This window comes from Pollicipes pollicipes, unplaced genomic scaffold (genome assembly GCF_011947565.3).
Source record: "Pollicipes pollicipes isolate AB1234 unplaced genomic scaffold, Ppol_2.1 Scaffold_7261;HRSCAF=8764_pilon_pilon_pilon, whole genome shotgun sequence".
NCBI classification, from domain to species: Eukaryota; Metazoa; Arthropoda; class Thecostraca; order Pollicipedomorpha; family Pollicipedidae; genus Pollicipes; species Pollicipes pollicipes.
This window is the reverse complement of record NW_023597054.1, coordinates 60,586,049-60,612,106: the sequence shown is the minus strand read 5'-3', so window position 1 is coordinate 60,612,106 and position 26,058 is coordinate 60,586,049. Positions and strand designations below refer to the sequence as shown.

General features: G+C 51.9%; 1 protein-coding gene across 1 annotated transcript; it reads left to right on the top strand.

Annotated features, from left to right (window-relative positions):
- Nucleotides 1–13,457: 13,457 nt before the first annotated feature.
- On the top strand, nt 13,458–25,948 carry LOC119111696 (uncharacterized). The gene is made up of 12 exons (XM_037235501.1): nt 13,458–13,694; nt 14,665–14,830; nt 15,991–16,101; nt 17,976–18,214; nt 19,259–19,378; nt 20,118–20,261; nt 20,500–20,679; nt 21,318–21,449; nt 21,758–21,883; nt 23,120–23,250; nt 24,609–24,935; nt 25,843–25,948. The coding sequence occupies exons 1-12, from the start codon at nt 13,578–13,580 to the stop codon at nt 25,946–25,948; spliced, it is 1,899 nt and encodes a 632-aa protein (XP_037091396.1). The 5' UTR covers nt 13,458–13,577.
- Nucleotides 25,949–26,058: the final 110 nt, after the last annotated feature.

Below are 26,058 nucleotides of genomic sequence, written 5' to 3'. Positions count from 1 at the left end.
AAGGCAAACGTCCTCTGTAAATTCTTCGCCAGCGTTTTCACGGACGAAGGGACTAGTGCCATGCCTGTGTTACAGCGTAACTTTACTGGACCGTTACTGGATGACGTGGCCATCTCTACCCAGGCAGTGGCGAAGAAACTGGCCGCTCTAAAGACCTCGAACGCCCCTGGGCCAGACGATCTCCATCCAAGGCTTCTTCACGAGTCCGCAGATGTCCTGACAGCACCCCTCAGCATGCTTTTCCGAAAATCTTTGACATCCGGAAGGCTCCCTCTGGAATGGAAGCTTGGCGAGGTGGTCCAGATCTTTAAGAAGGGTAACAGACAATCTCCAGCGAGCTACCGCTCAGTGAGCCTTACTGCTATTCCCTCCAAGATACTTGAAACTTTCGTCCGTGATGCTCTACTTAACCACTTCTCAGAGTCTGGACTTCTTCACGCAGCCCAGCATGGGTTTCTCCCTAAGCGGTCCTGTACCACCCAGCCGTTAGAGGTCATGGAGGATTGGAGCGCCTTGGTAGAGAATGGAGAGCCGGTGGACGTGGCGCATCTGGACTTCAGCAAAGCCTTTGGTTCTGTTCCCCATAACCGCCTGCTCTCCAAGCTTCATGCTTACGGTGTGAGAGGTAATTTGCTACGCTGGATCAGGGCTTTTCTTACTCACCGGATGCAGAGAGTGCGGGTCCAGGGCTCGAAGTCGGACTGGACCGACGTCGTCAGCGGCATCCCGCAAGGGTCAGTACTTGGACCAACGCTGTTCATTATTTTCGTGAACGATCTACCAGAACAAGTGCGAAGCGTGGTCAAGATGTTTGCCGATGACACCAAGGTCTACTGTCGTGTCCCGAGACCCCTGACTCACTCACCTCTGCAGGCTAACCTCGACGCCCTGGCCAAGTGGTCAAAGGAGTGGCTGCTCCCCTTAAGTGCAGTAAAGTGCAAAATAATGCACATCGGGAACTGCAACCCGAGGCTGACGTACTTCTCGGACGGTGCCGAAATCGCGGTCGAGTCCACCGAGAAGGACCTCGGGATCTTCGTGGATTACCGGCTCCAGTTCCACGTGCAGACGGAGGAAGCGATCTCCAAGGCCAACCAGATGCTGGCGGTCGTTAGGCGGTCTTTTGCCAATATCGATGCTCGCACGTTGCCATTGCTTTTTAAGATCTTAGTACGTCCGTACTTAGAGTATAGCAACGTTATCTGGGGCCCATTCGGCAAACTGGACCAGAAACGGCTGGACGGGTTCAGCGACGAGCTACCCGGCTTGTCTATGAAGTGAGGCGCCAGCCATACCCTGAGAGGCTCAGACTCCTTCAGTTGCCCTCACTGTACTATCGTCGTCGCAGGGGAGACATGGTAACAGTGTACCAGCTGTTTCACGGAGGCATGTCGCTATCGGAAGAGGAGTTCCTGACAAGGCACAACTCGGAGGTGACGAGAGGACACCAATGGAAGCTCAGAAAACCTCGAGCTAGGACTCTCGTCCGTCGCAACTCATTCAGCACGCGGGTTGTCAACGACTGGAACGCTCTTCCACACCCGGTCGTGTCGTCGACCTCAGTTGAACAGTTCAAGTTTAGGCTTGATACGCACTGGGCTGACATCATGTACAACGTCCCACACTGAATCTTCCAATAGTTTGAGACTGTTTGGTTACTGGACCGGGAGCCTGACGAGACCGGGACCTACAGGCCTAGTGGCCTTTTACAATTCCCGATCACCATAAGGTAAGGTAAGGTAAGGTAAATTAAGCGTTAACATGGGACCCAGGAGGCAAGCCATTTGAGAACGATCCGCAACGATTAATGCCAAAGAAATACAGGGTGTAAAGAACCCTTCATGACTTCCGAAGCATCAGTTGAACTCAAAACTGCACTTCCGGATTACCAGCTATTTTCTACATCACAGCTGCCACCCTCTAGGTGAGCTTACTACAGGCGAATCCATCGAACTTTCAGACCCCAGTTGGCAGCTGGTCGGGTAGATCACCCGACGGGACAAAATCATTAAGACATCGGTGAAGCCCATGACGGTGTACTGAAGCGAGTGTGCGCGTAGCTCTCACATTTCTGACTGTTATATATCAAAGGAGCAGCCGGGTATAACAGCGCAAGATGCTAGGGTGCCCCAAGCTCTCCGACCGGGCTCCCCACCCAGATCCGGTTAGGCACGTTCACGCGATTCCATCTAATGGGAGCAGTCAAGTCAATGCCCGCTGGGCCCTAATGGTTTAACAGAGCTGGGCCCTGACGGCTGCTAGTTCATGATGCAAAGGGTGCCGCTGGTTTGTTCCAGCTTCACCCAGCAAATACTGAGTAAGGCTCGTTCGATCCTGAAACCAAGTACAGCCTAAAAGTGTACCATAACTCAATGCAGCGGATCAATTTCTTGTTTGATAGAATGCTTTAGCCATGCGACCATCGACAGTGCAATGCCATCTCGTTAACACCGAATCAGGAGAAGCATTCCAGAGAGTCCATCGTCTCCACCGCCGGTGTCAGCACCCGGAGTGCCGCATGGATGATGCTGGCATCGAGCTGGAAGCCTCGCATCCATGATCGTGCCTGGCTGACATAGGCCCTTATCGACTGAGGGAGTTCCCCGAACAACGAAAAGGATCCCCTGACCGTCATCTGAGGGCCTGTCCTCGCAGGTCCGGGTCCCGGAAGAAGAATCTGTCCAGCCCTTCGTGCCTTTAGGCCCTTCAACCAGGCTCTTGATCGTTGGCCTCGGCGGGCCATCCAGGCCCCGCGGAAGGGAAGGGGGATCGCTTCCTCTGTGTCTCCTTCCACTCTGCCTGCACCACTGGTGCTAAAATTGGGTATAGTCTATATTTTGTCATGGTGCTGGGCACAGAGAAATGATGGGAGACCTCACGATTTGGAAATGCCCTCCACAGCATGGACATTCAGGAAGAGGACAAATCCGACAGCCGGCCACCACAGAATGGGCGCCACAGGCCAGCAAACAATACCATCCTTTCAATTACACAACTCCAACTTCATATCACCGCTTGCAGTCTGCGAAGACGCCGAACGTTACCTCCGATCGCATCCTGCCGTGGGATAAGTACATCCAAAGTAGTAAAAAAGTGCAATTATATTATGTTTTGTCTATACTGATATCAGATCCGTCACCATTCCACACTCGCAAGCAAACAAGTCTCCTTCAAAAATACGTGAAATGAAAACTTGGCCGTATCTTGTAAAAAAGTCTCTGCGTTCCTTGTTTGAGCTCGGTAGTGGGCGTGGAGCCCTTATGAAACATGCTAAGTGATGTATCATATGTGGATTGAGAGATCAGCCACGGCTTCTTAGATAAACTACAGCGGGTCTGTATTTGGCGTCGATTAACACCAGCATCGCGCAGCCAGCCATTTCGACGAACACGGAGCAGAAGGGTTCTACGAATCCTCCCCTGAGAAAAGGATTCCATTTGATCGGCACTGAACATCCAGTTCTGTGCAGGGTGCGTGGGTAATTGGCTAATTTTCATCGCACGCCGCATTACTGAAGCGCGTCATCTAATATCGGGGAAAGATTTATCCTCGTCTGCCAGCAGGCTCGCTGTGGGCGACGTGCGGAATGCGCCAGTGGCTGCACGAATGCCTGCCTGGTGAATGGTGTCAAGTGATCTCTTCATAGAGCCGCGTGCTGAGTCACAAGTCAAACACGCATACTCCAACTTTGGCCTGATAAGTAAACATTACAAATAAAGCATAGGCTTGCGTCTCTCCGTATGTCATAAGCGACACTTCTTTTCCAAGTCAAGAACTTTTAAGCTACGTAGATGTTTAAAGTGGTACACATATGAAAGACCAAGGTCCATACCACGCCCAGAAACTAGGCTTCTCTCCACAGGAATAACGCTGTCATACAGCTTGACCTGCCGATCACTGCGCGGTTTACGGCGGCTAGAAAAACTATACAGAGTGTCTTAGGTGTTGAAAATGTAAAACCGTTGAGCATACTCCACTTGGCAGTCTTATCAAGGCATCTGGCGGCCTGCTGATACTGACGTGGGAGTGGCGTCCCAGATCGCAAAGTCGTTACCAGATGACGATTGGCCCACGTGAGCGGGCAGCGTGTGACAAATGTCGTTTACCATAATGGCGAATGAAGCCACTCTCACAATGCCCCTCTGCGGGTCACCATTGCTTTCTGCAAAGCGCTGGCAGCGAGTATTACCCATTCGTACTCTAAAACAGCGGTCAAGGAAAAAATTCGCTAAAAACCAGCCCATGTCTCCAAGAACGCCACAATAATGAAGTTTATACAGAATGCCGTGAAGTCGAGTTTTGTTGCAGGTGCCCTGATTATAAAAAACAGCAAAACATGTTTTTGTTTGAAGGCTTTCCGAACGGTGCCTTCCAAAATGATCAAACGATCAACGGTGCGCTGGTTTTGCGAAAATCATGCATATTTGATAAAAGATCCCCTTTCTAAAAAAACACATGAATCTGGCAGCTACCGTCTTCTCAAAGATCTTACATACGCAAGACGTGAGTGAGATAGGTCGGTGCGCATGTCGATTTGCATTTCTTGGGCGTGCCATTACCCCCCCCCCCCCCTCAATGTCCGGTTTGTCCGCAAAACGGTGAATTTGGACCCCAACCTTCCGGAACCAAAGTACAAGCAAGGTATGACATGGGAAACAAAAGTTATACCAGCCTTAAAGAAGGCTTCCATTAATTCTCCACAGGTAAGGGGAACAAAGAAAATGAAAAATGCAATGTCATGTTTAGTTGAGTGCGACTGACTGAGGAAGTCACGCTATAAAAACTCCGCGTCCGTGCCGTGTTTACGAGAGTATTTTCTTCTTTTTTGCATGATGCACGCTTCTAATTGCGCGTTTTATGTGTCTTGCTAATTCTGATAAAGATTTGCACTGTTGTCTGAGCGTTTCGGCATTATTCAGTGATGTTTAAAGATCCGCAGACCGCAGCAATCTGCGCTATTTTGCTACGATGCCTTACGTTATCTTATCAGAACATTGAAAACAAACCGGTCAAATGCCGGAATCCAAATACGTGAATATATACCTTGCCGGCAACGCTCGAAGGAACCATTTAAGTGTGCCGGCCTCGAATTCGACGTGAATATTCGATGGAGTAGTTGCAAAAACTTGACGTTCGACACCAGCCGCCTAAACCGATACCCGCAGTCGTCCCACAATGACCATCAAAACAGCACTCTCTGTGCCGAATATGCTTAAAGCGAGGGCTGGGTTGCCACCTGCAGCCCGCCTTTCGGCTACCAGCCGGGGCTTTCCGTAGCAGCCTTTAATAGTAGCGCAAAGGAACTTCCTCCCAATGTCACACACGTCCAAAAACATTTGAAGCCACGTGACATCGGCCATACGTCGAATACCGGAACCTGGTTTCGACGATCGACGCGAAACAATAATGGCAATGATGTCCAACAACATTTTTCGCTCAGGCAGAGCGAGGAAGGGCATACATAAGAGAAGTGCTGTAGCTTCCTGTTGAATTGGTGTGGAATCCAAATGAACGGAAAACTAAATTGTTTGCCATGAGAGCCGTATATATATATATATATATATATATATATTTATATATATATATATATGTATATATATACATATATATATATATATATACATATATATATATATATATATATATATATATATGTATGCACATATATATATATATATGGCTCTCATGGCAAACAATTTAGTTTTCCGTTCATTTGGACTCCACACCAATTCAGCAGGAAACTACAACACTACATATACCACAAACTACAGCACATATATATAGCACTCGGATATAGTCCACTTACATTGTTCTTTGTGATTCATTGGAACACACACACATGTGTATATATATACATATATATCCAAGTGGACTATGTCTTCATAAGTTTTCCGTACCTGACCCCCATTGCGACTTCTAAGGCTCTGGTCCCCAGTCATGTTCAGAAATCGACACCCGTTTAGGTCGGTAATTTAAAGGTTCTGTGTCGTCCTTCTGTGGTTTTAAAATTGACATCACAATCGACTCGCTCCACCGCTGTGGAAACGTGTCGATTACCCAGATAAAAGTGAAAACCTGTAACAGACAGCAATCGGGTTGTAACATGTTTAATCATATTATTTGCAATGTTGTCCGGGCCTGGCGCCAAGCTCCTTGCATTGGTGATGACAATCGTGAGTTCCGCGATTGCAAAAACGGCGTTGTAAGTCCCTTTGATGTCTGAGCCTATGTCCGCAGGGCGACGTTCGCTACTGGTTTTGTGACGAATGAATACTGGATGACGTTAGCTCAGTTCGGGTCCTGCAAACCTCAAAATTGTCTGTTGTAGTGGTCCCTCTGAGTTGGGTAACCAGTATACCCCCGCTTACACCGCTTTTGTAACGCAAACGTGTCGTGCAGTTTTTCTGAATTCGAAAGCGTTCTGTGCTCGGGGCGTTAGAAAAGGGCTTTGAAGTGGGTCAGTGCATGCGTCAGTTTCCTCCATTGTAATTCAGTGCTTCACCACGCATGTCGCACGTACCTTCACAGCCAGTTTTCCTGTCCCTTTCAAGACCAACAGTGCGTGCCTATTGTCTTAAGGTTTCGTCTGGAAGGCTTCAGGCTAAACGCCAATAAATCCGTCAGCCTCTTTAGTCTGCAGCATCGCGCTGTGCCGCGGGTGGTGGGGGGGGGGGGGGGGGGGGGCTCTGGGCGCGCTGACAGCCGACCGCGGCCGCCGGCAGGCAAGGAGCACGAGCTGCGCGTGGCGCCGCTGAACGCGGTGCGCGCCTGCACCGAAGCGGCCTCGGTGTCGGCCGCCCGACTGGACGCCTGGCGACTGGAGGGCCTGCAGAACTGCCACATGCTGGCCGCCGGTGCCACCGGCGACAGGCAGGCGTTCGTGTGCGCCGCCTCCTCCAGCCGTGTCTGGTGGGTCGCTGACGACACCTCAAACCGAAAGCACTAGGCCACTGTCCTGTCTAAACGGGTCTTGCGAGGTAGAACTCGCCTCACACACGTTACGTGAGTACAAAGATAGGCGTCATATGTATTTCCAGCTGTATACCTGATCGGCTCCGCGGACCGCCCGTCGCCTCATTGGTGATCCGCATTCGCCAGTGCCGCCTGGCGCGGTGGGCTGTCTTCCAGTGCCTGTTGCCGGGGTGGTGGTGACCGCTGACCGAGCCGGTAATTTTTTACTTTGGTACCTGTATGGCCGACGGAGGGAAGAGCTACGCTAGCTGCAGGGTTTCGAGTATTGTCGTCCGGGGGAAAAGCTGAGGCATCGGCTGACATTGTGACGTCACTGAAAATGGTTTTGCATCGATCGGTTAGGTTAGGTTAGGTTAGGTTAGGTTAGGCCTTTCGGGCCGACTGAAGGCCATAAGGCTTTTGAATGTGACATGTCACTGGTATTCGGCTGGGTATGTGACGTCACGGGTCGTGAGTTTGTAAGGCTCTTTTGGGTCCACCGAATGCCGTAATGCATCAGCTGGCCATGTGTCGTCACTGTTATTCGATTAAACATCAGGCGCGACCGGCCTCGTTCCATCTTTACTTTTCGTACTTGACTGCTGCAAGCATTTGCGTGCCGCATAAAGGTTTGACCGAATCACCTCAATGTGTGACGTCCCTAATCATCACTTCATACGGGTGCACTTAGGCCCCACGACCACGGTGTGTCATGGTCTACGAAGTATCACCGGATAGCGTGACGCCACTGGTATTCGAATAAATACTGAGCGCAACAGGCCGTGCTTTATTTTTGCCTTTGTATCTGACTACTGCAAGCATTGGCGTGCTGGATGAAAGCTGCCGAACCACCTGAGTGTGTGACGTCACTGGTCACGAGTTTCACCGGTGCTTTTCGGCCAACTGAAGACCACAAGGTGTCAGCTAACGACGTCACTGCTATACGACCGATTGTAAGACGTCAATGGTCGTGGGTTTCCACGTGTCCTCTAGGACCGACGAAATGCCGTAAGGCATCAGCTGGCGATATGACGTCACTGGTATTTGGCTGAACATCAGCCAACAGGTCATGCTCCATTTATACCTTTCGTACATGTCTGCTGCAAGTATTGGCGGATTTTTTGCGGCCAACTGAAGGCCATAAAGCATCAGCTAGCGATGTGACGTCACTGGCATTCGACCGTGCGTGTCGCTGGTCATGAGATTTTACGGCCTCTTTTGGGCCGACGAAAGGTCATACGGCACTGACTGACGATGTGACGTCACTGGTATTCGAATGAACTTCGGGCGCGACAGGCCATGTTCCACCTTTATCTTTGGTACCTGTCCATTGCAAGCATTGCCGTGGAAGGCTCTGCCAAATTACCTGAGTGTGTACGTCACTGACCATTAATTTGTATACTCTTCTGAACCTACTATAGGCCACAAAGCATCAGCTGACGATATGATGACACTAGGTCTCGACTAGACATCATGCGCAACAGGCCATGCTCTATCTAAGCCATGTTTCGTCTGTACCTTTCGCACCTATCTACTGCAAGTATTCGCGCGACACATAGGGGCTCTGCCGAATTACCTGAGCGTGTGGTGTAACTAGTCATGAGTTTACGCGGGTTTACTCTGGCTGACCGAAGGACATCAAGCATCAGCTGACGATATGACGTCACTGGTATTCGACTATACTCCAGGCGCGACAGGCCATGTTCCATCTCTACCTTTCGTACCTGTCTCTTGGAAGTATTGGCGTGCTGAATGAAGGCTCTGTCGAGTCTCCTGAGTAAGTAACGTCACTGGTCAAGAGCTTTTTACGGGACCTTTTGTACCCCCAAACGGTATAATGTATCAGCTGACGATATGACGTTACTGATGTCCGACTTAACATCAGGCGCGACAGGCCATGTTCTATCTTTACCTTTCGTACCCGTCTATTACAAGTACTGACGTGCTGAATGAAGGCTCTGTCGAGTCTCCTGGGTGTGTAACGTTACTGGTCATGAGTTTTTTCTGGCTCCTTGGAACCCTCTATGGGGAAAAATGCATCAGTTGACGACGTGATGCCAATGGTGTTTGACTTAACATGAGGCGTAACAGGTCATGTTCCATCTTTGCCCTTCGTACCTGTAAAGTATTGGTGCGTTAAATGATGGCTCTGCCGAGTCACTTGAGTGTGCGACGTCACTGGTCATGAATTTTTACGACTATTTTTGGCTGAGCGAAAGCCATAAGGCATCAGCTAACGAAATGACTTCACTGGTAGTCCACTGAGTGTGTGACGTCACTGGTCATGAGCTTTTACGGGCCTTTTTTGGCCGAGTTCAGGCCATTAGGCATCAGATAACGTTATGGCGTCACTTGTATTCGAATTAACATCAATTGCAATAAGCCATGTTTCATCTTTACCTTTCGCATCTGCCTACTGCAGGTATTCGTGCGCTACAAAAAGGCTCTGTCGATTCGCCTGAGCGTGTGGTGTAACTGGTCATGAGTTTGTGCAGGTTTACTCGGGCTGACTGAAGGACATCAAGCATCAACTGACGATATGACGTCACTGGTAATCGACTAAACTCCAGACGAATCATCTGAGTGGGTGACGTCGCTGGTCATGAGTTTATACGGATTCACTTGGGCCGCCCAAGGCCACAAAGCAACACCTCCCGTGAAGCATCACAGGATGATGTGTCGTCACTGTTATTCGACTTAACATCAGGTCCAACATGCCACGTACTTTCTTTACCTTTCGTACCTGTCTATTAAAGGTATTGACGTGCTGAATAAAGGCTCCGTCGAATCTCCCGAGTTTGTGACGTCACTGGTCACGAGTTTTTATGGGCTCTTTTGGACCCATTATAGGTTGTAATGCATCGGCTGACGGCATGACGTTACTGGTGCTCGACTAAACATCAGGCGCAACAGGTCATGTTCCATATTTGCCTTTCGTACCTGGCTGCTGCAAATATTCGCGTGCTATATGAAGGCTCCGCCGAATCACCTGAGTACGTGACGTCACTGATCATCAGTTGGTAGGAGGTCACTTGGCCACCTATGGCTACGAAATTCCGCAGCAGAGGCGGGAGATGCACCATAGTTAAGCACACTAATTTTATTGTGCGCACCATTAAGTAGCAGCTTCAAACGCAACGGGCTGTTTCAACGACTAAAATTTTGAACAAACGTAAACACAAAACAAAGGTGATCCCAGCCCACAAACCGACGTATATGCAAAGCTATTCCGCCCGACATCACAGGATGCGCCCCTGAGCAGCTACGGTCCGGAATGCCCTGATGGCTAAATAATAAAGGGCGCCGCCTAGCGGTCATAAGTCTGGGCCACAGACCGACTATCAGTGACGTCATATGGTCAGATGATGCTTGATGTCCTTCCGTCAGTCCGAGTAAGCCGCGTAAACTCATGACCAGTTACACCACATGCTCAGGTGATTCGGCAGAGCCTTTATGTAGCGCGCGAATACTTGCAGTATAGAGGTGCGAAAGGCAAAGATGGAACATGGCCTGTTGCGCCTGAGATTAAGTCAAACACCAGTGACGTCATATCGTCAACTGATGTCTTGTACCCTATAGGTACAAAAAAGCGGCCCATAAAGGACTCATGACCAGTGACATTACACACTCAGGAGATTTCACAGAGCTTTCCTTACGCATGTCAATGCTTACAATAGACAGGTACGAAAGATAAAGACGAACATGGCCTGTCGCGCCTGGTGTTAAGTTGAATACCAGTGACGTCACATCGCCAGATGATGCTTGATGTCCTTCAGTCAGCCCGAGTAAACCCGCGTAAACTCATAACCAGTCACACCACACGCTCAGGTGATTGGGCAGAGCCTTTATGTGGCGCGCGAATACTTGCAGTAGATAGGTGCTGAAGGTAAAGATGAAACTTGACATATTGTACCTGATGCTTAATTGAATACCAATGACGCCATATCGTTGCCTGATGCCTAATGGCCTTAAGTCGGCCGAAAAAGGCCCGGGAAAACTCATGACCAATGGCGTCACACACTTAGTGGATTACCAGTGACGACACATCATTAGATGATGCCTTATGGCTTTCACTCGGCCAACAATAGCCTGTAAAAACTCATGACGACGCACTCAGGTGATTCGACAGAGCCATCATTAGGCTCGCCGATACTTTAACAGGTGCGAAAGGCAAAGATGGAACATGACATGTTGTGCCTGATGTTAAGTCGAACACCAGTGACATCATATCGTCAGCTGAAGCATTATACCATATAGGGGGTTGAAAAGAGCCCGTAAGAGCTCTTGACCATTGACGTCATATAACACGCGAATGCTTGCAGTAGGCAGGTACGAAAGGTAAAGATGGAACATGGCCTGTTGCGCTTGATGTTGAGTCGAATACCAGTGACGTCATATCATCCCGCGATGCTTCACAGGATATGATGCTTTGTTGCATTGGGGTGCCCAAGTGAGCCTGTATGAACTCATGACCAGCGACGTCACGCACTCAGATGGTTCGGCACCACCTCGATATAGCGCGCGAATGCTTGCAGTGAACAGGTACGAAAGGCAAAGATAGAGCATGGCCTGTTGCGCATGACATCTAGACGAAAACCGGTGACGTCATATGGTCAGCTGATGTGGTGTGGCTTACGGTAGGTTCAAAGCAGTCTATATAAATTAATGGTTAGTGACGTTACACACTCAGGTAGTTCGGCAGAGCCTTCCTTCAGCATTCAAATGCTTGCAATGGACAGGTACCAAAGGTAAAGATGAAGCATGGCCTGTCCCGCCTGAATTTTATTCGGATACCAGTGACGTCACATCTTCAGTTAATGTCGTATGACCTTTCGTCGGCCCAAAAGAGGCCGTAAAATCTGATCACAAGTGACATCACACACAGTCGAATGCCAGTGACGTCACATCATTGGGTCATGCTTTACGGCTCTCAGTTGGCCCCCAAAGATCCATAAAAATGCATGACCAGTGACGTCACACACTCACGTGATTTGGTAGCTTTTATTCATCACGCCAGTGCTTGCGGTAGACAGGTACGAAGGTAAAAATGAAGCATGACCTGTTGCGACCAACATTTAGTCGAATATCAGTGACGTCACGATACCTGGTGATATTTCACGGAACATGATACACCGCGGCCGTGGGGCCTAAGTGCACTCGTATCAAGTGATGATTAGTGACGTCACGCATTCAGGTGATTCGGTCAAGCTTTCATTCGACACGCAAATGCTTGCAGCAGACAGGTACGAAAGGTAAAGATGGAATAAGGCCTGTTGCGCCTGATGTTTCATTGAATGCCAGCGACGACATATCGTCAGGTGATGGTTTACGGCATTCATTACACCCAAAAGATCCCTAAAGCCTCACAACCAGTGACGTCACACATCCAGTCGAATACCAGTGACATCATATCGCTAGCAAATGCCTTGTAGCCCTCAGTTGGCCCAAAAGAACCCCGATCGATGGAAACCCATTTTCAGTGACGTCACTACGTCGGCTGATACCTGACAGCATTTCTCCATCACGGCAGTACAGGAACCCTGCAGCCAGCGTAGCTCTCCCCACCGTCGGCAATACAGGTACCCAAGTAAAAAAAAGCCGACCGAGCCTTGGTCTGTCGTTCTGCAGTTTGTTCCGCTGGAGTTACGACTCGCCCACCTACCAGGTGATGAGGCAAGCTGTTTCCCATATAGTGGTATAGGATACACATGCAACCACCTGTCCGCTGGCTCGTTTACTGCAAGCTCTCGACGTAAGCTATGTTATTTATGTTTATGATCAGTGCGCATCGTATTTAATTAAACCCACACGTACAAGCGGGTGGGGTACGGTTTAACAATACACCTACGGCGCAGGCAAACGAAGCGTTGATTTCGGATGATCAACTCGCGCACTTCTCCAAAAACCGTCGAGTCGGATCGGGTTTCCCGTAACTCGCCCGGTTTACCTTAGTTCGTCCAGTTTGCCCGTGAGTTTACGCCATTTTACAGCGGACGCCCCTGTTTCCATTTACACATGCCCGCCAATGATTTAACACGGGCGCCGCCGTTATAGCATATGAAGTATCTATATTTACTTCCATCGAGAGCAAGATTTTAAAAGACCATGATTAATTGAAAGGCCATGGAGTGCCCCCGTTGACGTCAACCGACGAATCGCAATGTAAGTCACGAGAATAACAACGGCCTGGTTGAAACTGCGTTGTATCAGCTGGATGTGGGCTGAAAGTTCTTGATGTACTCTGATAAATGGACGAAATATTAAATAAGAATTTAGTTTTGTTTAATCCAAAAATGTTCTGAACTCATCGTACATGTAAAATATCTGTAAAGTTATCTCATGATCGAGCGAGATTTCGTGAAATTAAAAATAGCTCTTGTGAATATTTGTTTACGTTTTAAACATCATTGGCCCTGAGAGAAATACAGGGAGGATGTGATGGCGGGATGGGTTGTCTGTACTAACTATGCCGGGATCCAGCGTGCCATACTAGGAGAAGTGGACATAACTGTAAGCCCAGGGCTGGAGGAAGCCCATAAGAGGTATAGTCTGAGTTTTATATTAATCATAGGTGGCTGTGTTCTGGAAGGCATTGTTGGCCCAGGCCACCTACATGAAGATGAGGGATGATGCCCCTCTTTCCTACCATGATGGCTTATGAGGATGATTCCTTCAGTAACCCCAAACCTATTTCCATTCAGAAGCTGGTTCCAAAACAAGCTTCAGTTCAACACCAATTTAAGGTAGGGAAACTGGGTTTTGCATGCTGCTCATCCTTTGTACGTAAGTGTGTACCTACCTTGGTTGTTGGCTGAGACATGTCTGTGGTTGGAAGTTGGGCATAAGATGGCTATGGGTTGAGCGTATCTTGTATTTATTGGAAATTGTGTGGAATGACTTGAATGCCACCACTTGCAACTTGATGTAAATCTTTATCATAGATCTCAGCCTGCTACTGGGTTTGCCTTACTATGTCTGTGAACTGCTGCTCTTTGCACATAACCAGGAATAGTCAGGTTTGGCCAAGTTACAACTCTGGTACAATCTGGTCAAGTAGGTATTAATCATGGCTATTTGTATTTTTATCACAAAGTCAGTATTAATATCTTACAATATTATTTTTAGCTTGTGAATTTTTTTTTTTTAAAAAGCTGCTGTTTCTGTGCTTGATCTACCTAGGAAGTATAGTGTTCCAGTTCTATATAAGAGTTCTCCTCCTTTGTAGTGAGACATAACTGCTGAAGATCCTTTTGTGCTATACTTTCATACTACATGGGTACACAGTGTGAAGATGTTTATGAAATGCTGAGTGCTATCATTCCCAGTGTCCATGCTTTGATTAGCTTAAAAGGTTTCCTTGAAAATGAGAAGAATGGTGTGGAATCAGAAGGCTTATCAGCTTATCTTTAGCATATGTGGTGATTCTAAGCAGCATCTAATATCCATAGTGGGAGTGGGTCTGGAAACCGGGCATTTGGAACAGAAGCACCCATTTAAGCTGCTTGAATCGCCTTTTGGAGCATATGCAAACTTAAGAGACTCAGAATAGCTGATAGTGAAGATGTTCTGCTGATGCTGCAATTATGGGCTCTCATCATCTGCACCAGAAATGTGTGAAATGAAAAGCAATTCTCTGCCTGCGCCAAACTTTAGTCATCATTTTAAATCATACCATGTGGTAACCTTGATATCTCAGGCTGTGCCGTGTTTCAGCACTTGCCAGCGCTGCAGCTGCGCTCTGCCACAGAGCGGGCACGGGCTGACCACCAGCTGGAGCAGACCACCCAATCCCTGATCCAGGCACTAAACCTGCAGCAAGGGCATGAGCTGACTGGCAGGCACCAGCATAATGCTCACTCTGCATCACACACTGACCCTGGTGAGTCACTTACTGGCTTCTGACAAATGTAACACGGGTTGGTATAAGGTCAAAGTTCTGGCTTGAAAATCAATTTGATGGTCAAGCAATGGCACCAAGCTGAAGTTGGAGGCAAAGCTGATGGTTTTGAACCTCAGAGCTGGAAAGTCGATGCCCAAGCTGGTTGCTCCATGCTTTTATAATATGACTGAACCTGTGCTTCCAAGCAGCTTGAAACATTGTGCATGCAAAGCCAGAGCCAGTTGTTAGCGGCTTCAGTTTTGAGAAGAGCGAAGCCAAAGCCAAACCTACCAGCATAAAATATTTTGGTTGAAGCCTGAGCTGATTTTGTGTGCAAGGTCATTTTGTAAAACCAGGACCATTTTGGTGTCTGCCAAAACAATTTAGGATCAGAAATCTCATCTTGTTTTATGAGCATATGAATGTTCAGTATTACATACTATGTATTGTGTATGGAAGATTTTTGGACTGCCTTGATGTTAAGCCCTCTTAGTGTCACAGCTTCAAAAGGTTGCGTGGCTTATAGAGGTAGCGGGACAGACTGGAAGTTTTTGTGAAGTTAAGTGCAACAGCAGTAAAACAAGGCACAGTGAAAAAGCTTCAGCTAGCAGTTCAAGATTGCATAAAAATTAAGCTGTATACATAATTTGAAATTTGTTCAGAGCTGAAGCAAAAGCCAGCTGGTACAAATGCTACAAAGTGGAAGCCAAAACCGAAATTAACTGTTTGAAATTGTGTAAAGGCAACACAGAAATGTGGCCTCGCGAAGCTGACACTGAAGCCAGCTTCAAACTCTTGTCTGGCATGAGTGCATATGTTGAATGGACTTGAATGAGGTACATATGCAGCTTTCAGATGGTTCATGTTGAGTGATGAGTCTACATCTAGGTTTACCTACATGAGTCCATAAAGCCCTGCTAGCTTTACCCCAGTTTGCCAGTGACGATCGTTGTTTGGTATTTACTCAGATGTCACATTGGTGCTGCTTATCAGAGACCTATGCGGATCTACGCCTTTCAGCAAATGGTCCGAATTGCAGCCACGCACTCTAGATGTTATCTCATGTTTCCTCCTCAGAAAACTGGTCGCGGTGTGACCGCGCAGTCGAAACGCCCATTGCCCCAATATCCAGCTTACTAACCCTTTCCATTGTGTAACAGAGCGGGCTCAGAGCGACTCGGAGCTATCCAGCATCCTGTCCAAGCAAAGAAATGAAACATGCGACTCGATCCAGCATATCCCAACAGCATCAACGCTCCTCAGTGAACAAGGTAATGGCAGAGCAGCCCAAGCCTTTTACCGGTGAGACGGTGGCTCACGTTTGACTGCCATTGTAGTCTGCGTCCCAGTCATATCGTCAGGCATGATGGGCTATCACCAGGATTTTGCCCATATTGTGTCATCAGAATCATTCACATACTTTCCCGCGGCGGAGCGGAAACGGTGCTCATTCAATGGTGTGCTCTGGATTAAGATAGCGTTTAGATACGTCAAATACGTCGACAAAAGACGTAGCCACAGCTATACCGGCAGGAGTTTGTTTCACATCGTTTTCAGGGCCAAGCCTGCATCAACTTTCTGCTGAGCGCAGCAATTGCGTGACATTGACCTCCACTGCAGCACGTCAAAGTGCGGGCAACGGTCTGGTCTGTAATGCGTCGTAAATCATGTAATTTAAGAAAGGGTGGTGCGACCTTGCAACCATCGCAAAGCGTGATATGTACGGAGTCAGGCAGGCCAGTCATCTGGCACAAGGACGTTCACTGTACCGATGTAGGGAGCCAGGCAGCCATATCGCAGTCCCCTGAACCACCCAGTGCTGCCCCTTGAGCGGCATATCGAGACACCTGACCCAGACTTGTGTGTTGTGACTGCTGCTGGACAGGTCTGCAGGCTGTGATGCCAGTTACACTACGTTATCTGTGAATCGACCCCATCTGTGTTAGCTAAGTGCAGAGCAGTGCCGAGGTCTTAACCCTTTTCAACTTTATTAAATTTCGATGATGGGCACCATTCGACCCGTCTTTGTTTCGGTGATTTGTTGATAACAATGACCAGCAAGACGTTAGCTTACGGGAAGTGCGGCGGCCTAGCGGGCCAGGTCTGGCCGCTCCAGTTGAAAAACTTTCCTGGAGCTCAGAGAACGGTCACCGGTCCTGCGGACTCACTGGTAACAAAAACCTGACGACGTGCAGACGCGAGTGCAGCTTCATGCAGATGTCACACTAACGTAAAAGGAAATAACTGGCAAATGTGCACTCCATGCTACCTAGAAATGAGGAAAGGTCTGCAGTATGACGACCTGAATGCATCGCGTGGGCAGAGTTATTCAATCTGTCGCAGATTCCGGACGCGTAGAATCATCGTAATGCATAATTTATATGCTCCCAGTGGTGCCAGTTTTTTTTTATTTCGGGCCCGAGGGGGACATATTGGGACGCAGATTGCATAGACGCCGCGACTGGTAACATCAAGGCCAAGATGCCTAGAAAGAAAGGCTGTAGAGAAAGGGTCACCGTTCGACGCAACTGTCTGAGTCCTTTGATCGTGCTGGCTAAGCACCATGAACTCCGTCCCTTCTCAGGCAGCCGCTCCATTGAACTTTACTAGACACTGCGTCACCAATCGTGACCCATGGCCCTCAGTTTCTCGGCGGCCGCGCTCGGTGCCCCACATGACCCGTGTCGATGCCTCTCGCCAGGCACGCAGACGGCGCCGTCGCGGGCCGGCCGGTCGGCCGTCAGCCAGCTGCCGTCGCTGCACCTGCTGCGGCCGCGCTCGGTGCCCCACATGACCCGTGTCGATGCCTCTCGCCAGGCACGCAGACGGCTCCGTCGCGGGCCGGCCGGCCGGCCGTCAGCCAGCTGCCGTCGCTGCACCGTCCGCGCTCGGTGTCCCACGTGACCCGTGTCGGTCTCACCAGACACGCAGACGGCTCCGTCGCGGGCCGGCCGGTTGGCCGTCAGCCAGCTGCCGTCACTGCACCGGCCGCGCTCGGTGTCCCACGTGACCCGTGTCGGTCTCGCCAGGCACGCAGACGGCGCCGTCGGGGGCCGGCCGGTCGGCCGTCAGCCAGCTGCCGTCGCTGCACCTGCTGCGGCCGCGCTCGGTGCCCCACATGACCCGTGTCGATGCCTCTCGCCAGGCACGCAGACGGCGCCGTCGCGGGCCAGTCGGTCGGCCGTCAGCCAGCTACCGTCGCTGCACCTGCTGCGTACCCTGCAGGCGCGTCTGGTGGAGGCGCTGCAGCAGGTGAACGAGCTGCGCTCGCAGGGCCCCTGGCAGGAGCGCGTGCTCGACCAGCTCGACTGGAACCGCAAGCTGCTGCGCATGGAGGAGTTCCACACCAAGATCAGTCGTGAGATGTACATGCTGACGCGGCAGGTGAGCGCGGGGGGGGGGGATGCGGGGAGGGCGGCGGGTAGGGCTTGAGGCGCAATAGGGAGTTGTTCTGGACGCCGCGGGTGCGTTAACGTCTTGTCGAATGTGCCATAGTTAAACATACGGCGCGGAGGAACAGTTATATGTCGTTACTATGGAAAAGAATGTGTGTTGCATCTTTTGGTCTCTGTGTACATACGACACCATGCGGAAGAAATCATCGGAAATGTCGACTCTTGTGACCGGATCTAACACTCCAGCCATCAAACCTGAAGGAACTGGGCCTACCAGGTCTAACAATTTTGTTTTCCTGGGCCGATCCGATGTTATTTTGTCAAAATGCAGCTTGAACGATTAGCATTACATCAACTCAAGCATTGTCACTTCTGAGCTATCTCTTCGGCCGTAGCGCAATAGAAATCAATACCACAGTGATGAAAGTATCAATGTTGCGTACTCGCTGCCCGCATGGCCAGCGCTAAGGCCAAAGCCTCGTAGCTTTGCGCGGCGCAAATATAAAACTGCAGGCAAAGGCAGATAATGAGAACACAGACCAGTTTTATACACACTTAACTCAAATACGATTTTCCGACTGTTGCAGTTCCGTTGGCTAGTGCCACGCTAATTTGAGTGATAGAAAACAGTTAACACTGCCAAGTATTTCAGTTTTCCCCTGACCTGTACACACGCACCATCTGTTTAAGAACCGTACCATCTGGTTGTCACCCTGGGGTATCAGCAGGACGAGGACACGGGCTCTGGTGTGGGGTGAATGAGTGCACTCGCGCCGTTCGATGTCTTGTCTGCACCTGTTGGTCAATGTCTCTGTCCAGCCGCCCAGCTGACCGGTACACGCAGATGCCTAGATGGCATGCAGTATGGCATGTAGTCTGGATAACATGTAGCACAGATTTTACACAGATAACATGTAGCACAGACAGCACCGGTGCACACAGATGCCTAGATGCATGCACTATAGCATTTAGTCTGGATAACATGTAGCACGTACTCAGTTGTTAACCATTGTTAACATGTCGTGTTTTTCAGGTCGATCTGGTGATGGATAATGTGTGCGGCATCCCGCAGTCCCGGGTGACGTCATCCGTCAAAGGTGACGTCATCCGGAAGCTGGTGCGAGCCCATCGATCAGCACTCAGGGTGACACAGGTAACGGCGGGCTTCCATTTTGTATCGATACACTCGAAAATCGTGTCTGTTCGACGCAGATGACCATGACATTAGTTGACGCATGTTTGTCTAGAGAGAAAAAAAACAACAAAACGATTGTTTTTGTGTGCAATTGCCAAGAACTGATAAATACCGTGTCCGTTTAAAGAGTTGGACACACCAGGGTTTTAAAATGTTGTATTTCCAAGAAGAGGAAGACATTGCTGTTCCAAAAAGCGTCTTTTGAACCTTAACAAATGCGGAGCGACTGAAATATAATCACTGTTGTCCTTTGTCAGCGGCCGTCTGTAACGTATTAACCTGCACAGTGATTGATGACCGACGCTGTGATGCACTCACCTGCCATAGTGGCCATGCTTAGTCCAAAATTTTGTAGAACTGTTACAGTGTAAAGAGAAAACTGACCAAAAGAGAGGTGCCACCTTGATCAGGTGAGCATGTCCATGTAATAGTTATCGTAATACACACGTAATAGTTATCGGTGCAATCAATTCCTTTAGCAGCCTGCTGGTTGCTAGAAGAAGGGCCCAGCAATGCCACTTGTTTCATTATTCACCAACGCTAATCACGATGATGCACCACTCGACAGCCTCTCACTACACGTGGTGCCGAGCGATTAAAGGGATCTGCTGCCCGCGGCATTCGACGAATCCGGGCCTCGCGTCAACGGCCGGCACGCTACCTGTGCGCCCCTGACACCGCTGTCCGTGCCCGGCAGGCGTTCGTGCAGAACTACTGGGACGGCTCTCTGGACGGTCAGCAGGCCGCCCGCTTCCTCGAGCTGCTCTCCGTCTGCAGGAACCTGGTCGACATCTGCGCCCACCTCGGCATCCGCTTCTCGGACATCTCCGACATGCCCGAGGTTGGTCTGTCGACGTCCTTCGGCGCGTCCCGGTGTCGAACAGCTGATTCGCTTCGGCCCCAGCTGTCCGCTCCGCTGATTTAGTTGTGAGGTCGCGGCCTGTGCGATACAGACCCGCCTCGCCTCGCCTCGCCTCGCCTGGCCTCGTCTCGTCTCGTCTCGTCTTGTCTCGTCTTGTCTCTTCTCGTCTCGTCTCGCATCGCCGCGTTTCGGCTGACCGGACCCGCACTCCCTGCAGCGGCTCGCCTCGCTGGTCGGCCAGCACGTGACCACGGCCGGCGACGTCGGCTCCCTCATCCGCGAGATGGCGCTGGGACGCTTCGGCCCGGCAGCCGAGCGGCGCCGTCGTCAGCTGCGGCCGGCAGAGCGGGTCGGCCACTCCGGCGCTCGCCCGCTCCGCCACCACCAGAAGGTCAAGGTCAGTTGTGTCCGCTTGTAATCGTTCCGATGAAGGTCAATCGCTTGGAGGTAGCAGTCCCTCAAGCAGAACTAGAAGGCCAATGTTATGTCCGGCTTGTGGCCATAAAGGCATCATCATGTCGACGTCAAGCGCTAGGGCTGGCGGTCCCTCAGGCGGAACCAGAAGGTCAGTATCCATTATGTCCGGTTTGTGACCGTACGAGCATCATCAGATCAAGGCCAATCGCTTGAAGCTGGCGTTCGCTCAGACATCACCAGGCTAGGCTCAGTACGTTGGAGCTGACGACTGACATAAGTCATCCCAAGTTCGTCGTCATGGTCGCTGCTGCCGCTGTGTCAGGTGCGGTTGTGCAGGTTATCGGCATGGCAGAATAGGAAATACCATTTGACCACAAATGCTTGAATTCCAACATCTTCATTTGCTAGGCTCTTGCGAGACCAACGAAAAGACTGGACTCGTGGGTTGCCAAAAAAAACATCAAATTTGCGACAGTTTTGCAGGGCAAGGTCGCATGTTTCCAAAGTATTATTCGTTGACCGCATAGCACATCCCACGTAAGTGCGGCTGATTTTGACGCGGTCCGTGTGGCGTCACTAAGTCTTCATATATGTGATTACCAGCCTGTTGTATCCCAGTCGACTATAGAGCGACTGATATCGTCCAAGACTGGTGAAAAGTCGTCGGTGAGAAGCGCCCCACCTGGCCGCAAAGTGAGCCGACCCTCCAGAGGAAGACGGCCCGACTCGGCTCCTCACAGTACACCGAAGGTGAGATGTCACGCGGGCCCGTGGACTGTGTTAGTCAGGTCAAACGTGCTGGCATCCCTTCGCCGAGGGAGTTGAATCATAAAAACATCAAGATGCCAATCATGTACCAGAAAATCGTAAGGCGTTCGGTCGAGATCGAAATTTCCCTAAAGTCGCCCACACTATGGTAAATCGCTTAAAATCTCACCGACCGTTTTGCTCCAAATTCGTCAAGTAGATCAAGCATCCGTTGAAAAGTCGCGCCTCAGACAGGGCGGTGTGCTGTGCGCCTGCAGCCGGTCCCAGTTGAGCCCGCGCGCCCGCGGCAGGCGCCGCCGGCTCCGGCCCTGACGAGCCGCCCGCCGCTGACGCCGCTGCCGGAGGAGGACGACTCGGGCTCGTCGGCCGCCCCCCGTGACCCGCTGGACGGGCTGGCCGCCGCCGTGGAGCGGGCCGTCGGCCGTGCGCTGGCCCGCGTGGCCACGGACCCGGCGCTGACGCGGCGAGCGGCGCAGCGCCGGCGGTCGGACGGCGCCGCGCGCCGGGCGGACCGCTCCGGGGACACGCCGGCCGGCCCCGGTCACCAGGCGGACGGCTCCGGCGCCGCGGCTGACGGCGGGACGGGCGCTGCAGCGGAGGTCAGTCGGATTGTGGCGTGGTATGATCCCCGCTCCCTGAAAGCCCAGTGTCTGACTCAAGACTCACCGCTCAGTAGGCCGGGTTCGATCTGAAGCCAGCCTCTCCAAATTCGCGTTTTCGCGGGCGGGTTCGAACGCGTCCTTGACGGTTCGGACCCTATCTGCTGCTGCTGGGTGCGATGGACGCTTAGGGTCTGTATCTCTGTAGCGCGGTCCGACTGTGTGACGTGTGACGTTCGACGTAACCTGCGAGCGATGGACGCTTACGGTCTGTAGCTCTGTAGCTCTGTGGTGCGGCCCGACTCTGTGCCGAGTGACGTTCGACGTAGTCTGCGAGCGATGGACACGTTCGGTCTATAGCTGTGTGGCGCGGTCCGACTCTGTGCCGAGTGACGTTCGACGTAACCTGCGAGCGATGGACGCTTACGGTCTGTAGCTCTGTGGCTCTGTGGCGCGGCTCGACTCTGTGCCGAGTGACGTTCGACGTAGCCTGCGAGCGATGGACACGTTCGGTCTATAGCTGTGTAGCGCGGTCCGACTGTGTGACGTGTGACGTTCGACGTAACCTGCGAGCGATGGACGCTTACGGTCTGTAGCTCTGTAGCTCTGGCGCGGCCCGACTCTGTGCCGAGTGACGTTCGACGTAGTCTGCGAGCGATGGACACGTTCGGTCTATAGCTCTGTGGCGCGGCCCGACTCTGTGCCGAGTGACGTTCGACGTAACCTGCGAGCGATGGACGCTTACGGTCTGTAGCTCTGTGGCTCTCTGGCGCGGCTCGACTCTGTGCCGAGTGACGTTCGACGTAGCCTGCGAGCGATGGACACGTTCGGTCTATAGCTGTGTAGCGCGGTCCGACTGTGTGACGTGTGACGTTCGACGTAACCTGCGAGCGATGGACGCTTACGGTCTGTAGCTCTGTAGCTCTGTGGCGCGGCCCGACTCTGTGCCGAGTGACGTTCGACGTAACCTGCGAGCGATGGGCGCCGCCCGACACGGCCCCTGCGCGCCGTGGACGACACCTGACGGAGCTGCGCGTGCGGCAGTCGCGGCAGGCGGCCGGCGGTGGCGCGACGCTGGACGAGGCGACCCGGAGCCACCTGCGCCAGGTGCTGGCACGGCTGGACGAGATGCAGAGGGAGCGGGACGTCATCCGACGCCGCTGGCAGCCGCTCACCGACGCTAGGTGAGAGGCACCGAGCGGGGGCTAGTGAAAACTGCTCACCGACGCTAGGTGAGAGGCGCCGAGCAGGGGCTAGTGAGAACCGCGCACCGAGGCCAGGTGGGAGGCGCCGAGCGGGGGCTAATGAGGACCGCTCACCGACGCCAGGTGAGAGGCACCCGAGCGGGGGCTAGTGAAAACTGCTCACCGACGCCAGGTGAGAGGCGCCGAGCAGGGGCCGGTGAGAACCGCCCACCGAAGCCAGGTGAGGGTCGCCGAGCGGGGGTCAGTGAGAACCGTTCACGGAAGCCAGGTGAGAGTCGCCGGACGGGGGCTGGTGAGAACCGCTCATGCACGCCAGATGAGATTCGCCGAGCGGGTGCTGGTGAAAACCGCTCACCGACGTTAGGTCAGTCTTCGAACGGGGGCCGGTGAGAACCGCTCAGCGACGCCAGGTGAGTGTCGCCGAGCGGGTACCGGTGAGAACCGCTCACAAAGGAGATAAGTGCTCGCTGAGATGGGCGGAGAATCGTACGACGCACATAGAGCGAGTGAGAAACGCTCAGTAGAAGCAGGTGAGATCGCTCACTTGAAGTGGTGACTCACAGCGAGGCCGGGTGAGTTGCGGAGACCAGACAAGAGTCGCTTGACCAGGAGATGTTATAAAGGCCATCTAACCAGGACTTGTAAGAATTATCGCGTGCAGAATGCCGCTCACGAGGGGCAGTGAACCGATTGTCGATGCTGGGCTCGAATGGTTCACCCGGGGCAGAGAACAGCTCACCAATATCAGTTTAGAACTGTGCACAAAGTGCAGAGAATCTCCCGCGGGGTAATCGCTAAAAACGGGCAGACAACCGCATGTAAGAAGTAGAGAACCGCAGATATGGAGTTAGAAAACCACATGCGGAGGGCAGGGGCTGTTTGCTGAGGCCCCAGAGTTCAAATGAGAGGCGGTAAGCATGGACCAGTTATAAGGCACGCCTCATACCTAGAACAAGGAAGGAGGCGAAACAACCTACTTGGGGAGCGCATCGATGAGACAGGAAGCGGCAAGGTTCTCGGGGTTTACTGAATGAGGACTTGTAAATCATTACAAGGAAGGTTGGTTATTCCTACAAGTGTCCGCGCTTCCGAGGTGTCAATAACAGTCGGCAACGTAACAACTTCGACTTTCTCCTGAGAATACTTGGTTTGCCGGCTCCCGATCCCAGATTCCCAGGCCCAGTTCCGAACCCAGCGATTCCAAGGAGGAAGTTGGGTTGAGATGCGTACATGACTGAAGCCCGATCATGATTCAGATGGCCGGAGCATTAACTGGCCGAACGCTGCGTGTGCACCGACCATAGCCATGACCATCTTCAATTTTGTAACCTTCGCAGGAGGAGACAAACTGAAGACGAAGACGTGTGCCTCGACCTGGAGCTGGACACCCTCGGGTTGAGCCCGGACCTGACCGCGGCGGACCCGCTCATCCTGCCGCGCGCGGAGCGTCCGCCGTGGGTCGGGCCTGCGCCGGAGCTGGCGGCGCCGACGGTCGACGCCAGCACGTCGGTCACGTCGCTGGCGGGCCGGCCGCCGGCCGAGGGGCTGCAGCGCAGCATCCGCCAGCTGTTCGCCGACGAGGCGCTCAGTCCCGGCCTGCGCGGCACGGTGACAGCCGAGCTGCGCCACTTCATGGCCAACAGCGCCGACGACGCCCTCAAGAGGTACGGACGGCCCTAGGGGCGGTCTGATGCCCCCGCTGATGTGGAGCGGGGCGGACGCGCTTTGTTTTCGTGCTTCGCCGTCGGTGGCGACGCCGGCTGGTGACGCATGGGATTGATGTGGGTTCTGACCCATAACAGTACGAAACATGGCTTGATTTCTTGATAAAGTGGATGGAATCGATCCCATTGGAAAGATTTTACGGAAGGAAGAGCTCCATGGTCTGCACAAAAGCTCCTGCAGAGTGTATCTGTATTTGGTTAAGCCGTGCTGACATAAGCTGACAGCACACCTTGCGTTCCATTTGCTGCACATGGAAGAAAGGTTAGAATGGGCATATGAAATTTTCATTTTCATTTGAGTTCATAAATCATTGTTTCCAACATGTAATGATGACACAGTCCAGTCCTTGTCTCATATGGGTGATTTCGGAATCGATTCAGGCTCATTCCCGGAGTCAAGCAGAAGTCTGGTGCGAGATGGCACTGCTTTGGTCAGTGCTACATTCCATAGCTCGTTCCAGACTGGTACGGCAAGTCATTGAGCAAACTTCCTGTTACGTTGTTTCCTCCCTCCCCGTCTCCATAGCAGCAGCCGGTAGCCCGCCCAGTACAATCCGCGCTCCTCAAACTTCCTGTTACGTTGTTTCCTCCCTCCCCGTCTCCATAGCAACAGCCGGTGGTCCGCCCAGTACAATCCGCGCTCCTCAAACTTCCTGTTACGTTGCTTCCTCCCTCCCCGTCTCCATAGCAACAGCCGGTGGTCCGGCCAGTACAATCCGCGCTCCTCAAACTTTCTTATACTGTTTCTGACATGCCTGTGCAGCCTGTGCAGCAGCATGCCTGTGCAGCACGGCCTCACGCGTTTAGATCCTACATGACGTGAGTTTACCAAAACTCGTTGTTGCAGTCTCCCGGAGGCCACGATACACCAGCTGGTGGACGAGTTCATCGCAGACGCCGGGGTGGACATATTCCTGTACCAGCTGTTCGACCAGGAGTTTGAATTGCGCTGATCCCAGCCAAAACTGGCACTGGTGGTGACGCCACTGGTGTGCGAACCGCGAATCATCGATCGAGAGTGCCTGCATTGCGCCGACAACGAAGTCTGGTGCGAAGTCTGACT